The 17,003-nt window shown below is 36.6% G+C and overlaps 1 protein-coding gene across 2 annotated transcripts in view; it reads right to left on the reverse strand.

Annotated features, from left to right (window-relative positions):
* Positions 1-17,003, reverse strand: part of RB1 (RB transcriptional corepressor 1) — a 3,440,561-nt gene that overhangs the window by 241,809 nt on the left and 3,181,749 nt on the right. For both annotated transcript variants that reach the window (XM_044073175.1, XM_044073174.1), the window contains exon 20: positions 7,852-7,997. In XM_044073175.1, the coding sequence (XP_043929110.1) occupies positions 7,852-7,997 (146 nt within the window). The remainder of the gene's footprint in view (positions 1-7,851; positions 7,998-17,003) is intronic.

Here is a 17,003-nt window from a genome sequence, read left to right on the forward strand (position 1 = left end):
CAGCCTCATGACAACTCTTGACAAATGGAATAAACTTACTCTTTTGTCTAGTCTAAAGTAAACAGTCATTTGCTACAAATATCCTTGTATGATGATGTGAGGTACTGCAAGCTTTGCCAGGAGAAGTAGGGCAGTGGATGCATAACATATACTAGCAGAGCTAGCTGGATTTTTGTAAAAAAATTATATGCATTTGTATATCAAAACTAATTTGCACAGATGTTTGCGTTGAAAATGTATTTGTAAAGCTGCTTGTGTTAAAAATGTTGCGACAGTGGGTCCTGCTGGACAGAAACGAAATACACTTGTATGTCAGTCGCCATTGCAACTGTTAAAATGAATATTTGAAACAGAGGATACTGGAAGAGAAGAGTTTAATCTCAGTCCAGCTGACTTCTAAAAATAGTCCGAAATTAAATGACCTCATTTAGGCCATAAAAATTGTATTTTACAGGTCTGATTGCAGCCAGAGACGAAATGTCTGTGAAAACCAGAACTAGGAATCCTACTGTATTTTCCTTAGGAGTGAACTAATTGCTATCCTGGAAGGGTGGAAGATTTGAAATGGTTTTACAGCTTCCAGATGCTATAACACATCTCGGCAAAGTTCTGTGTGTATGGTAACACACATGTGCTAAATTCTGGTTCAGTTTCTAGCAAAGGGGGTAATGTGGGAACCAGAGTCAGATGACTAGATGTATGTGATGTCATTCTGTAATCCAGCACTGAAATGTTGTTTTAATATTAGACAAGAGAGAAGTCTCATTTCAGTCTGTTTTTGAACCCTGACAAAGAAGGAAAATGACTCAGTCACTTCATCTTGCCTTGCTTTAATAAGTAACCAGATAGTAATTATTTAGATCAGTCAGGAAAATATATTGAGATTAGTTAAGTACTGTTTTTCTGCATCTGTGTGAATCTATCCATCTGTATTATTTTTAATATTTCCTGTGATTGAAAACTCTGGTGTTTACTGTAAACAGATATTTAGTATTTTCATGTTCCTTTATTATTTATTAAATATACTTAAACCTTTCATTGTGGTGGTCTTTTAGACAATATTTTAACTTTGAGAGTACTTATAATTATTTGGTGACACTGTGGCCGCTCTTGAAAGCTTTGCTGCATTGGTCAAACACTACCATTTGTATTAGTATTAATTTTACTCAGTATAATTGGGTATCCTTGTAAGAACCTTAGAGTAGCTGGCTTTGGAGTGTTCTGGTGGCAGTATCTACCTTATAGTCTGGGGAGAGGAAGCACAGCTCGTAAATCTGTGCCAGCCTTTCCCAGGTGTGTGTGTGTGTGTGTGTGTGTCTGAAAATCAAATCTCAGAGTGTGTGTGTGTGTGTGTGTGTGTGTGTGTGTGTGTGTGTATGTGTATCAGCTACTTGGAGCATGGACACAGAGCACTGGTTTCACAGAGAGGGTGGTTGAGAACTTGGCTTGGAACACTCGGCTAAGGACTCAACTCTACAGCTGTGTAAGTTGGAAGCCTTATTGGGGGCCTAGAGAGAGAGAGAGAGAGAGAGGGAAACCCAGCCCCAGGACTGTGTGCTCCCTGTATGCTCTTAAGGGAAATTGTGCTTGGTGCTGCATCTGGAAATACTGTGTTTATCTATTTCTGTTCCAAGTGAACATCCTTCACCAGTGTCCGTGGTGAGGATCAAGACTCCATGATCACTGGTCCAGAGCAGGGACGTCACACCTCACATCACCAATGTTCAACAGTTTTCCCTTTTGCCACAGTTTTACCAGAAGCATTACTCTCTGCTGGTATGAGTGCATTTTAACCAATATGGGTCTCAGCTTCTGTCTGGAGGTTAAATTAAGACTACACATGTAATGTGCCCTCTCGATTAATAGATCCCTTGTGGAATACCAGATCATTTACTTATGTCTTCATAAAGTTGATACAATACACTCTCTCCAACTTCTATGGCACTGCAGAAAACCTCAAGTTTATTCTTCATGCTCTATCCTCTAGATTTACCATTTTTGAAAATGTTCTTCATTTAATGCCTCAGTCTTGGACAGTCTTTCCTCTCTTTTCTGTTGCCTTCAAATGTAGCAAATCATCAGATTTGACTATTTAATAGTTTTTTTTTTTTCAGATGTGTTTTTTTATGTTCTTATACAGTCTTCCAAAATCTGATTTGTTGTAAACACTTGTAGATGCATCCGATTTATTTTTTCTTCAAGTTTACTGGTAGACATCTCTTGCAATTATGCTGCACTTAGGTCTACTGATCAGCCTTGAGGTTCTTCTCATCCAGAGCTTTCTCTTCTCTTTTTCTAAATTACTTTTTTAAATTTTTCCCAAACTTTCTCTTTTCTGACATTCATACAGGTGTATCTGCTACCCAATAGCTGAATCTCTCCTAAATTTGTAACTTCAACCGGGTACACAATTTTCTCGTTGTGAGAGCTCTAGTTAGTATACTTCTTAGCCAAACACCATCTTGCAAATCTGGAGTTACTTCTTCATCTTATGAAGGGTTTCACCAAATAAATGATACTTCAGTGGTGAAGCACAGGATAGGGTGTTGCCAGTGCCTGATTCATAAATGGAGTTGGGGGACCATTTGGACAACAAAGACCAGCTCATCTGTTTCTGCAAATGAGGTATCTGAATGCTCTTCTAAGGCAGGATCAAGCCTTATTTCCTTTGGAGGTACCTCTGACACCTTTGAAATTTCCAGTGCTGGGTGATTTAAGAAAGCTCGTAAAACCTGAAATCCTTCATCAAATGGAATAAGGGGATATACCACGTTAAGGCTCTAGTAAAAAAGTGTGCAACACATACGCACACCAGCTGCAGTGGTAGAATATAGCATAGCTCAAAAGCCAAAACCAAGTTCCAGTGGAAGTCGAAGGCAGATGGTTTACAGAACTGTTAGGCAGATGCTGTACACCACTCTGCACACTCCCTTCTGATCCTTCTGCTTATTACATTTACAGGCTTGTTAATCAAACAGAACCAGAAGTTGGCGGGAATATATCCCAATATAGTACCTGTCATATCGTTCAGTTAATGTCGAGCCTGACAGGGAGATCATCTCCACTTGCTCTGTTTTGTGTAGCACCTTGAAAGCAGCACAGCTGCTGAAGTAGTGACTTCATGGGGTGTTGGCTGGAATAGCAAAAGATGCCTTTTTCTCAATCATGCGAAGCTTGCACAGATCACGTTCACCCATAATCTTACTTCAAGTGCTATCATGTGCTTTACTGACCACTTCAAAAATACAGGTAAAACAATTAGAAATAATGCTGCCATCTCTCAATTCCTCTCAGTAGGTGCTGACTTTAGGTATCAGGGCTGGGTCCACTTCTTTTAACAATCCACATAAATGATACCAGTGACACTGTGGGAATTCAAACCAATCCTATACCCTGACAAAAGTATTACTGTACTAACTGATAAAACACTTGACTCAAGTTCAAACTGCAAACCAGTTTTCATGTCTTACAGCTAAGGTTTAGTGCTGAAACAACCTGGATAATCGGATGGGTACTGTGGACTTTGTCAACCTCACAAGTGATGAAAATGTCCCAAATCAGGCAAGTATAAGTCTACATATAACTTCTTTAAACCAACCTCCCAACAAAGAAGTCAGCTCAACAAAACTCACCAGCTACGTCTTTGTCAGTCAGCTTAGGTTTGTCAAACAAGTAATGCTGTAACCTGGAATAACCAAGGGCTTGGAAGACTATTAAGAGTCTAATAATTTCCCTCACAAAATGTAAGGCAATCTACAACAATAATATACTTCCAGCTTTCATTCCTTTACTCAATTCATTCTCATATATCTGTAGCCTTCCCTCCAACATAAATTAAAACAAGCATACAGAAAATATGCTTGGTTTGCTGACAGTGATAACAGAGGACCCCCTCAACACACATCCTTTGAACTAGACAGAGTTTAATCATTCATTGTCTCTTAATACTTCAAATTTGATAACTTCCTATATTCATCAAACTGCTTGTTCCTGTCTGATGCTAGTCTATGAAGAAACTTACAAGAGCTCAGGTCTCCTACTGGGAGACTAGTTTTTGATCCTAAGAAAGAATAAATTACCTTCTTCCTATTGGAAAACTGTAGAAAAGACTTGACAAAGTGAGGAACACCCGGTTTATCCTTTAAAGGAGTGCCTTCAAATCTGCAGTAAAAATCATTTACAAACAAAATGAAGCTGAAAATACAGTACAATATAACATATATATACATTTTTTATCAACTTATTAATCACTGTTTCTATTACCAACATACAGCTGCTATTTGTTTCATTGACTAAAATGGCCCTCAATTAAGTGCCATTACTTTATTCTGCCTTCACAGCTTTTGATGTTCTCCTTCACATGTGAGAATGACAAATCAGTGCTGCCTCTGTGCAATGCCAGCTTATGAATACTGCACTAGTCTAGAAATTTAGACAGCGTAACAATATTCCACATTTACCAACAATTCCAAGATCCTGTGAAACATGCAGTGCTGTACGGTACACAAACTAATGCATCTCTCATGCTTCACGTTACATTTCTGTTGCTCTCAAGTAAAGGTCTGCTTAACAGTTGTTCGTTGTATACATTAAGCCATAACACTTCCTGACTCTTTCTTGTATACTCCCACTTCTGAACTGTATTTACTGCAAAGCATTTATATCTAATGCTTTTATCAAAGGCAAGAAAAAACAAACTGCTACTAAACCAGCACTGCTCCTGATGCCAAACAGTAGGACTAAACACCTCCCAAACACACGTATGCTTGCTCTGGAAGTCAAAGGCAAAAATAAGCTGCTACTAAGCAAAAACAGTTCCTAATTCCAAACAGCAGAACTAAACACCTCCAATAAGCACAGTCAGAGAGGTGAAACTCATCAAAGATAAACATTTTATATTACATACAACTTTTTATATTGTGTGTTTATGGGATAGGAACATTTTAGTTAGATTGAAGCTACTTGTGCCTGTTCCTTTAAGGTAATTGGAGGGTGTGTTTTGTAATAGACTTTGCTTGCAATGGCTTTAAATGTAGCAGCACTTAAGTGTGAGTTGTTATTTTTCAAAGTCTGAAGAAGTTGGTGCAGGACGCCGAGGAAAAGCAATATCGTGGTGCTTAATAAAATTGAAGTTGTTCGTTTATTGGCGTCTTGTTTGCTTATCCCTTTGGAATTTAAAAAGACCTGCTTCAGTGAGTTTGGCTATCTGGCTGAGTTTATCTTTGATGAGTTTCACCTTTCTGACTGTGCTTATTGGAGGTGTTTAGTTCTGCTGCTTGGAATTAGGAACTGTGTTGGCTTAGTAGCAGCTTGTTGTTTTTGCCTTTGACTTCCAGAACAAGCATACGTGTGTTTGGGAGGTGTTTAGTCCTGCTGTTTGGCATCAGGAGCTGTGCTGGTTTAGTAGTATCTAATGCTTTTATCCCAGAGAACTCTACTTCTAAACTACATATGCTGCAAAATATTCAGTATTCTTATGTAATGTTATGCAACAAAGCTTTTCTCCCCAAGAATTCAAGAAAAAAGGAGTTGCCAGAAGGACAATGCCACTCCCAACAAACATAATTTCATACAAACTTACATTCAAATACAACAATTTGCCATAGCATTCCTCTTTAAAGCGAAATGCAAACAGCATAAAAGTAAGAGCTGCAGCTCTAGCTGTTCTTTGAGTCTACACTTTCTACAAACATTAAATAAACGATAAATGTGTGACTAAGTGTTTATACCAAAAGACCACATGAACAGTATTAAAATGTGTACAGTCCTGTTATTATACAATAAATCCCATTGTTGGGAAATGGCATTTGATTTAATATTTTGCTTCCATTTAAGATGTTACCATCAGATGAGCAGCGAATGGGTATGTCATGTCTTAAAACCCTTTTAAGCAGGTCAGCATTCTAGCATTTTCTCTACACTGCTGCAGAGTGATCCTCCTTTCTAACACAGATGTACTTGCTTTTCCCAAAGAATACTGTCATTATTAATGCTGAAACTATTCTTTTTTTAATAAATAATTGTTTCTCTCCAATGTTGTTATTTTATAGGATTTGAGGGTTACAACCACACTTCTATAAGGGACTGTTAAACCTAATACACCACTGGTTTATTAGTACCACAATGAATAAACTACAGATGTACTCCATTTCTGTTCACAGAAAGCTACAATGATTATACACAAAGAAGCTGAACACAAACATACCATGAAAATTTTAACACAGATGTTTAGCACAGCACCTAAAAAGATCAGCTTACAGACCTTCCCATTCACTGTGGGTATGACGTTTATCTGGTCATCTTCATTCCACATCATCTTTTATCCCTCTCATGTGTAAACCACCTGGATCTTTGCCAACACTGGACTACTCCAATGTTATTGGATACTTCCAATTCAACCCACTTTCCTCACACATCACTCACAGGGCTGTCTACTCTTTGGCCAGTTATCTAGGACACCACATAAGCACCCTTGGGTTTTGATGGGTGTTAAAAAAGGATGCTTCATTTCCTTAATTCTTTAACTAGTGTTCTTTTACCTGTGAGTCTAAATGTTTAAAGATGTGTATTTTTATCCATAATTCAGGAATAGTGAGATGGCATGGGCTTCCATGGTGATGCAGGATCCCTAATGAGTACAACCCGACTTCACTCCACATGTACTCTTGAAATTTCATCATAACTCTAACAGACAGATTTGACAGCCCCCAGCATCTGGTGACGACAGTGACTTGAGATGCAAGCAGGTAACACAGCTGATAGGACTGTTCAAAGATAAATAGTGAGGTTTGTCGCACAGGCCCATTTTCATTGTGCTGGTACACCTCCTGATAAGCTACTACTCTGCTTCCAGAACCCTGTAAGCAGAGATGATACCCAAATCAACTCACACATCCAGCTTTGCAACCATTGTCTTGAGCTCTGGTTTCTATCAGGCCTTCAAATAATAGCCCATTCTCAGCAGCAAGTCATCTCATTCCTCTCCATGGGAGAGGGACAAGCAGGCAAAGTTTCATCATTCCTCTGCCATTACCCATTGCCAGCTTCTATAGGTACCCAGTCTGTTAAATTAATTCATATTGCCTAAGTCACAAATGGAGCTAGCCTTTCTATGTATACCTAGACAACATTCCATCAGTCTCACAGTACAGTCAAATGGTAAAAGTGGGATGCGACCCTGTTTAGATAAGTAATTACTGAGACATTGGAAAAAGGGATTCTGGATGAAGGACAATCCCAAAGATTGTAAGTGTACACACAACAGTTCTACATGGGAAAATATGGTCCCAAAGGAGTTGCTTGAACTATCTGAATAGAAAGAAGAGATCTAAAAATACACCTGCAAATGCAACTTTTTTTTCAATCAAACAGCTTTCAACAAATGTTTGAAAACAAGGAGTTTGTACATACAAGCTCTAATGTAGTCAGCTTCCAGATTTCCACTCTGGAAATGTTAAACAACATTCAAATGATTTCACCCACTCTGCAGCAACAATCAGACAGAGTATGGTGAAAGTAAAATATCCTTTTCTTGACTAAGTAAACTAGTGTAAATAAAACTAAAGTTGAAAGCCACAGATGAGCACTGGTCTTGTCTAAAGCATTAATATTCAGGAGTCTGCTACATGGGATGGCTTACAACTAACAAGATATGCATTACACATTGCCTTGAATTTGTGAACCCTTTGCATGGCCACTAATTAGCACTCTGCTATGCATGATCTGTATACAAATCCCAGGTCAAGTTGACAACTGACTTCTGAAATTTTCTAATAAAAACAAACATTCACAATCAGACACAAATAAACATTTGCAAGTTCTAATGTGTAGGTCAGGTGCATTTCATCTTACCTGGTCAAGATGCCTGTCTTTCATGAGTTCATATTCATTTTGCAAGGTGTACTGAAATAATGTCCAGATTACTTGTTCTAGTTCTGTATTTCCAGGAAGCAGTAGTGAGCACAGTGCATTTAGTCGAAGATATGCCAGTCGGTATACTATATGGGGAAAAATAAGAAAGTAAAAATACAAGTTGTGGAGTACAACTGTGTTCACTTTTTGACTAATTAAGTAGTTCTGACAAGTGGAAAAGTTTATAATGCAATGTAAACAGTCTTAGAAAAAAGGTCTATGACCAAGACACTGAGACTCGACATGACTGAAAACTAAAACAGTCTTCCCCAGCAAAGGGGCACCACTCTAGGTCTTTTACCAATGCTTTGTTGATGGGGACAAACTGTCTAGTCATTACAGCTGACTGTAACATCATACTCATTTCCATAAAACCATCGACATAAATATAAGAGCACCCACATATGTAAATGGTACACGAATCTGCGTTATCAATGACTTCACTTTTATATACATGAGCAATGAGAAGGATGAAACATTAGCAATCTATAGAAAGTAGATGAAGTCAAGGTAAACTATGTTAAATTATCCTCAAGTCTACCAGATAACATAAAATATTACACATCAATTGCATAGCTCACACAGTGCTATAAAGCAAGTAAATATATACCAGGACTTCAACTGGAAAGTGGTGGTTTATTTCCTTATTCACAGAGTATTGAAAATTTTGCAAGTTTCTTTGTACAGCAAGATCAACCATTTAATTTCAATGTGTGGTCAGGGAGTAAAACTGAGATATTCCCCTGTTTAGGTAGAAAACATCTTAGAGACATTCTGGCTAAAAGACAATTCCCAAGGCCAGAAGTGCACAACACACAGCAGTTTTAGGAACAAATTTTATACAAAGAAAAGTTTCTCCTTTGGCAATAAAGCACCTGCATTTTATGATGCTTCACATGAGCAAGACATACATAGGAGAAGGTGTGTGTTATTACAACTATAATACATGGAGTAAGGTATGAGCTATAAATAGCTTTATTTCCTACTGAACAAATTTAATCCAGATGATGAAAACCAGTGCGATTAAATACTCAGGCAAGGGGCAGCAAATATCTTCATAACTTTCATCTTACCAAGGTATTACAACTATCATACCACAAGCTAAAATGTTTTTGTTTTGCTTTGACCTCCTAGTCATGTAAGTAATGAACATGCACAATAATCATAAAATTCACAAGCAATAAACCAAGTCATTGACTATTCCGAAGAATGCAAAGGGAATACATAGCATACTGTGAAGTGAATAACAAAGTTCTAGTTACCTAAATTTTATTTGCTTATTTTATTTACATATTGGTTATTGATCTAGATAGAGCACCAATCACAGAATGACCAGCTGTAGGCTCAGCCTCAGTTATAATTACAGTGTAACAATGAAATTCGTCAAAATCTACTGCCAATCATTAGCGGACCGGAGTTCCGCTGTGGCAACCCCTAACCAGGAAAAGCCAAAAGACAACAACAACGAAAAGCAACAAACAACACTTATCAGTGATGGATGGTGTATAATAATGTTGTCTTTCCATGTTGTTTAGCCAGCATCAATTTTTAACAAAGATAATAAACTAAAAAAAAAAAAAAATCTGACTGCAAACATTTTCATTTTTAAGCCCCTGTAATTATAATTATATGGTTTATTTGTACCACAGGAGAATGAATGCTTGAAAGCAAATCTGCGTAACTTGCCACCATAACATCCTAAGTAGCAACATTGGAACAGCCCAGAAAAACATGCTTTTTAATAAGTGGACACAAGACGCCTGCTCTCCAAGTTGCTGATAAATGTTAGACAATCACTGTTATTTTGTAATCTTAGGTTTTCTGATGTGATTCAGCCTTTGTACTCAGAAGCTTTCCCATACTGAGACAAACCAACAAACTCATGCACTTGACCTCCAATATAGTAATGAATGTGATCTCAATTACTACTTCTTGAACCTCTGGCAAGCAAGCTAGATGAATAGAGTCAGTAGCATACAACTGAGCTTTGCATTACACTAAATACCATAAGATATCAGAAGTCAGTGGCTACTCCCATTAATGGCATATTTTGGCTGGTATAAAACACCAGAAAAATTAATATGCCCCTTTTGTCTACAGCAAGAAAAATTTCCCTTCAGATGTCAGGGATTGCAAATGCTACAGACTTTGATTGTATTAATTATTGACTGCTGTGAAGCAGGTCTTGTTCTGTCCACTATGGAAAATGAATAAGACATTTGGAAGCATGTCTGTTAATACTCCACAACATAAGGCATTTAAGAAACTTGCTGTACCAGACTTAGACATTTTTGTAAATACATTTGGAAATAACAGCCATGAATATTCATATATAATGAATGAAAGCCAAAATCAAATGCCTCAAACAAAGATGAAGTTAAATAAAATAACAAAGATAATTTTTGACAGGGTCTGCTACAGCTGGTAACTTCCAATGTCTTGTGCACTACTGAGCAAGGCTTATAGGACACACACAGAGCACTGGTCCACAATCCTTGACTATTACTCCAAACATGTTCCACCTGCAAGAAAACAAACCAATTACAAAGGTTTAACATTATAGTCCTAATGACTTACATGTACTTTTGTTGTAATACTGCTTCCTTTGAGAAGCTTTTAACAATGGATGGAGCACAGGGACTTTCATGATGACTGTACAATGAGTAACAGTTTAATTTCAGCTCTACCAGTGTGAAAACAGAAACTCAGGACAGAGAACCAGTAAACTTGTATTTGAGTAAATTTCAGTAACTGGCTAGAAAGTGCACTGCATGGATGCCAGCAAAAAAGAAATTCAGAGAACTTGAAAGAAACTGCATCACAAAAGGGGAAGAAAAAACACCTACTGGGAAGAATTCTGCAACTGTTCAACAAAAAGCAGTGCAAGCTCCAGCTTTGGTGCAAGACATGACTTCCAGTAATCTAGAGGAAAAAATAAGTCACGTACTCCGAGCTGATTAAAATAAATGAAACACTGATGGGAGTATATCAACTCAAATAACAAAAGGCTGGAAAAAAATGGAATGAGCTATTCAGATGAGGTGATAAAATTGCAACAATCAGAGGTTAAAATGAATAAAAGGCTATCTGATTATGAGACTGCTCAAGAAGAAAAGTTAATAGAATTAGAGTGCAGAGCACGTATGGAAAACCTGAGATTTTCTGCTGTACCAGAGAAGCAGGAAGAAACAGAGTCCATTAATTTTATGAATGTACAAATAAGCAACCAGACTGATATTCCACAGAAGAGTTATTAACTGAAATGGTACATCATGTGTATGCTCCAAACCTGGCAATGAGAAAAACAACCTAGGACTTTAAAAGTAAAGATGCAATCCTTTCAGCAGAAGAAGGAAGTACTAAAGTGGGAGCCAGTAGAGTGTTTGTGGAAAATTATTACTCACTGTATACGAGGTAGAAGAGGAGTAAATGTAAACAGGTGTGAGATTCAAACTACTATAACCCAGCTGTCTTCAGAATATTCTTTCCTGGAGGGACAAAATCATTATTTGATGCAGAACACGTGAAGGAAGAGGAAATACAAAAGTTTGTCCAACAAAAAGAGATGTGAGAAACAGCAGGAGATTCTGTTTCTTGTTCTTCTGGTAATAAAGAATACAGAGACTGTGCCAGTGAAACCTTTTCCAACATTTCAATGGAAAATGCTTCACAGACAGAAAAAAACCACAGCAGTTGACTGGAAGAATCAACAGTACGTTGGAAATGAAGCCGAGACTGGATTTGGGAGATTGAAATGAACAGGAATAAAACCATTAACTCAGAAATTGACAAATAAATGTGGGATTACAAAGCATTAATTATATTTGTAAAACATGACACAACAAGAGAACTTGGAAATATTGGACTTTTTTGACTTCACTAAACTTGTAGGGAACTCTAAAGCATACATTCTACTTCATGTCATTAATGTTTGGAACACTTAGGAGAGGGGAAAGGCTGGGAGAGAGTTAACTGTAAGTAAAATAAAATGTTATTCTTAACATTAGTATTTTTATAGTGTGTGATATAATCTGCATGCTATAAAGTAAAGTGCAATGGGGATACTAAAGGAAACAGGTGCCCTTGTTTTTTTTTTTTCCTTTTTTTCTCTTTCTCCTTGTTCATTTTTAAGAAATGTAGGCACTGTAACATAAAAATAGAAGAAAAGTCTGGTCAAAAGAGCATGATACAAGAAAAAATGATTTGCTTTTTTTCTTCTTTCTTCCAAAGGGGGAATGACTAGATTAAGGCACTTGTCTTGATCTAGTAACACGTTTTAAGAGAAAGCAAATAATTAAAAGAAAAAACACTGAATATAATAAAAGATTTCCTCTAGCAATATTTGTAGAAGTAACTCTGTATCTGGTTCTCTTATCTCCATGGAGACAATCTGATAAAGAGCAATTAAAACAGAATACTTCTTTCTTCCAAAGGCGAGGACATGCACTCAAGTGTTTTTCCAATCTGGGACAGCAATAAAGATAAGACAAAACCAGACAGCACTTAGTAGAAGTGCAGGCTGTACCATGTGCCTTAGCATGTACAGCCTTCCTTTTAAATTAATCCAAGTCTGGACTATGGCTGTCAGTTTGGGACAATTATTCCTATTAGGAGGGTAAAAATTCAATATTTGAAGATGTAGATAGTTTTGTGTGTTAGTTTTTAGGGGTATATTGGGGTGTATTTGTTTTTTGTTTGAGGGCTTTCAATAAAGCGAACAGTTTTGTAAGATGTGGCATAGGCTCAAAATGGATATGATGAGAAACAACTGTATACAAGATCAACCTGCCAAACATTACCGTATGCATGTAACACAAAAGCTGGAACTACATAAAAAAATGATGTTACACAAAAGGTGGGAATAATAACTTTATCCTGCCAGTATTCAAGCATGCAGTTATAATATCTCAAACTAAAGTCACTTCTCCAGAAGGATTACACACCCATTTCTACGCTGGGCCCTATTACCAAATTATTTGAAAAAATGTTATACAAGCAACTACTTAAGCACATTAACAGGTATGACCTGTTATGTGATGCACAGCAAGGGTTTCACAATCCCTTCAGTACCTCTACCACCCTGTTCATGGCCACTGATACCATTCATTGGAACCTAAATGTGGGAATTATTACTGTAGATCTCTGTTGATATGACAAGAGCTTATGAAATGGTCAACCATACACTTCTTCTCAACATCTCAAAACAGCTATCTAAAAAGACAGAACCTGACAAGTCAGTGGCAATATCTCATCCTATAACTAGTAACCTCATTGTGGTTACTGAAAATAGTTGCAAAACCAAACAGTCATTCACCTAAACTCCTACAGCGAAACACCACTCCAGAACAGGCAAGCTGTTCACAAATGCACTAAAAATAGCTGGAATAAGGGCCAACTTGCCGATTAAAACACTTCAAAGAAAAATGTATGATTATTATAATCTCTCAGATCTACTTCTAAGAATACAGTTCAAAGACAATTTGTCATTAAGTCCTGGTTTTCTCATAGCATCTAAACTGTTGCAGGTGAGACAGCCTTCTTTAGCCTGAGACCTGCTACCTGGTGCCACCTGCCTACAGACATCAGAAATCTAGTTACCATTAAAAGCTTCATAGGTGCACTTACTGAATCTACTACCATGGCAATGATTAAGTAACTTACCAACACATATCATGAATAACAGAATATATTTAATAAACTTAATATTGCATCTTATTTGGATTTTCTACACTATATGCATGATTGCCCTGTATTGTATGCATATCTTAGCTTGCATTTTTGTATGTATATATATATATATATATATATATATTTTTTTTTTCTCAATCCCCTCTGACTGGATTTTTTAATCTTACCCTACATGCATTCAATTTTACCATTATGTTCGGAATTTTGCTATGTACTCATTTTTTTATACAATACTGTTGGATTGAAAGACTGTGGTGTATTTTTTCTGCTCTTTGAGCTCAGGTCATGACTGAAAAAGATCACTTGACCAATTCACTTACCTAGTGAAAAAACATTACATAAATAGATTAATTAAAAAAAAAACAAATAAATGTAGGGTACAAATAGCAATGTTGCAGGAGACACATTAGGATAGAAATAAGCATGTGAGTTTCACAAAAAGGATTTCAAGATGGACATTCAGCAGAATATCACGGACAAAGGGAAGTAATAGTACTGATTGCTACATGGAAAATATATATTAATGATTGAGATTTGTGGAAGTATGGGGCTATTGGCATGAGAGGAGGCTTACATTGAAGTGTATTTATATTCCACCAAAAACTGCTATTATAAGCTTATTATTTTTTGGGGAGAATTGCTCAGCTTTCAGTAGGAGTTACTACTTAGGGGGACTGGAACTTGATCTGCAATAGCAAGGGTTTACTGGGGTACCAAGAAGGGGAAAGTAGAACAAAAGAGAAGATTACTGAAGAAATATATAACAATATTTGGTATGGAAGATGCGAACTCTGCAGTACAAAATAAGACAATTTTCATATTATTCTCCAAGGTACAACAACTGGACTAATACGGATAGAATTTATATTGTACAGAAGGATGTGTATTTAATTTAAAGCTTTAACATGCATCCAATAACTATGTCAGATCACCCACCAATAGAAATTAAGCTAAAGATGCTGGGAAATTAAGTAAAATGAGACAATGATGTGTTCCTACTCATCTGTTAAAAAAAGAGAGGCAATGAGTAGGACAAAATAAAGATGGAGTTTAAAAACAGACTAGAAATAAAAGAGGAAGATGTGGGAATGAGCACCAGGAATTATTTAGAGGGTTTGGTAAAGATTAAAGTATTGCAAAATATGGGGAATCTAACAAAACAAGAGGAGGAGTAACTGCACAAGGGGAAAAAAGGGAGACTTGGATAACATGCATGAGTTTAGAAATGCTGCTGTTAAGCAGCTATTTTTTTTTTTATAACAACTCCACTCCATTGCACTTTTAGCACAATGATTCAGTCAACAGAAAATAGAAAAGATTGTTGCCTAGAGAGTTTATGACAAGAAAAAAATTCAGGGATCCTACTCGGGTATTAGAGACAGGTTGGAAATTTTCTGAAAATCTGGATAAAAGCAGGAATCAGGAACTAAAAAAATGCACAAGTAGAAACACTTATGGAAAACATAATTATGCCAAGGTTAGAAGACGACAAGGCTCAAGAATTAACTTCTAAGATAGGAAGAAATGAGATGAAAATGGTGATGTATAATCAATCAACAGAGAAGTGTCCAGGAACAGATGGCATTCCTGTGGAAGTCTGGACGTTAGAAAAAAAAAAAGTAATAAAAATCCCAGAGGCATGGCTGCTCAACTGGCGCCCTCTGCTGACACCAGCACCACAATAAATAAATAAATAAGTAAGTAAGTAAGTAAGTAAATACATATTACCTTTGCAGCCATGCTCACTCCAGCTAGCTCTTCCACTGCTACACTTCCGAACGCTGTGGAAGGTATTGTTTAACAATATTTCGAAAGGGGGAAGAATCAGCAACTTGGAAAAAGGCTGTAGAGATTACATTACCCAAAGAGGATGAAGACCCTTCAGACTCAGTTTTATATAGACTTGTTTCAATGTTTAACTATGATTATAACGTGTTTATGTCTACACAAGCTGAGAGAGGCAAAGTTGTTGCCAAAATTGATAGACATTGATGATGTGTTTTTTCAGAGGGGATGCAAACATTTAACAACATTAACAGAATAATGATGATGCAGAATGCTTGAAAATATTACTATTGGTAGTGGGTCTTAATGCAGAGAAAGTATTTGACAGAGTTAGATGGGCTTTTAAGAGCTGGGCAATACAAGTACTTGCATTTCTTGATAGAATAATGGTGTTAATTAGAATGATAAAGGAAGGTTCAGAGGCAAAAATAAAGGTGGGATGGTTATTTTCTAACATGATGTGTTTGAACAGAAGAACCAGGCAAAGTGTCCTCTTTCTCCTTTGTTTGCTTTAAATTAAGAGACACTGGAAATGAAAAGAAGCTAAACAAAATATAATACAAAAACTGAAAAACTGGAAGCTTTTGATTATGAATATGGATAGTGCTTTACAAGCAGTGAAAATGTTTTAGTCCTATTAAGTTTTATTTATAGGTCAGACATTTAAAAAAATCAGAGGAAAAGCTGTAGACAAAAAGTAATAAAGACTAGAAGAAATTTATCTGGGTAGAGGAGGGCAAAATTTAAATGGGATAAGTTGACCATGCCCATAAAAGAAGATGGTTTTGGATTACCTGATTTTAATGGATACTTTAGAGCTACACAGTTAAGGCTCATATACACAGCGCAAAGAAGGTTATTGATCAAAGTTGAAAGGGATGATGATGATGAAATGGGGAAGCCTGAGAAATAAGGACAGAGTAGGATATTGAATATAGCACCTTAAGGAGAATAACTACCTTACAGAAAGTATTCTAAGACTTAAGCCAACATAGAAGAGGAGAAAGAAGATTTTGTCAAAAGGGATGATTGCAAGCAGGGGTACAGAAAATAGTCAAGAAAGGGATGGGATTCACTGGAGAAAACTGGCAAAAGAACCAAGGTGTTGGGAATGAATAACTAGAGGAAGAAAGGTAATAGAGGTGGATAAGGGCAAGCAAAAGTTTAGGCTGCAGGTTAGAGACTGCCTTCCCTACCTGGGATTGATAACAAGTGGAAAAAAAATCCATGGATCAAGAAACGAAACACCACTGAAGTAAAACAAATGCACAAACTAAAAAAACAACATAGTATTCCTGTAGGCAGAAAAACCAAAGTGCACTAAAAGTAAAAAAAAAGTTTAATGCTAAGCACTTTCACTGTTAACAGCTTCATCAGACATCTCCATCAAAGAAAGCTATCCATTTATATTCAAAATAGCCAATCAACATAAAAAACAACTAATTAAAACATGAAAGTCATTCTTTAAATGCCAGCATTTAAAATAACTATATATATATATATATATATATATATATATATATATATATAGTACAAGAACACATTTCAACCTTAATTTCAATGTATGAACACGCACACAAAAAAAGCATACATATAAAAACATACACAAACTCAAAAAC

This window comes from Protopterus annectens, chromosome 5.part1, assembly GCF_019279795.1.
Source record: "Protopterus annectens isolate FY-2018-M chromosome 5.part1, PAN1.0, whole genome shotgun sequence".
NCBI lineage: Eukaryota > Metazoa > Chordata > Ceratodontiformes > Protopteridae > Protopterus > Protopterus annectens.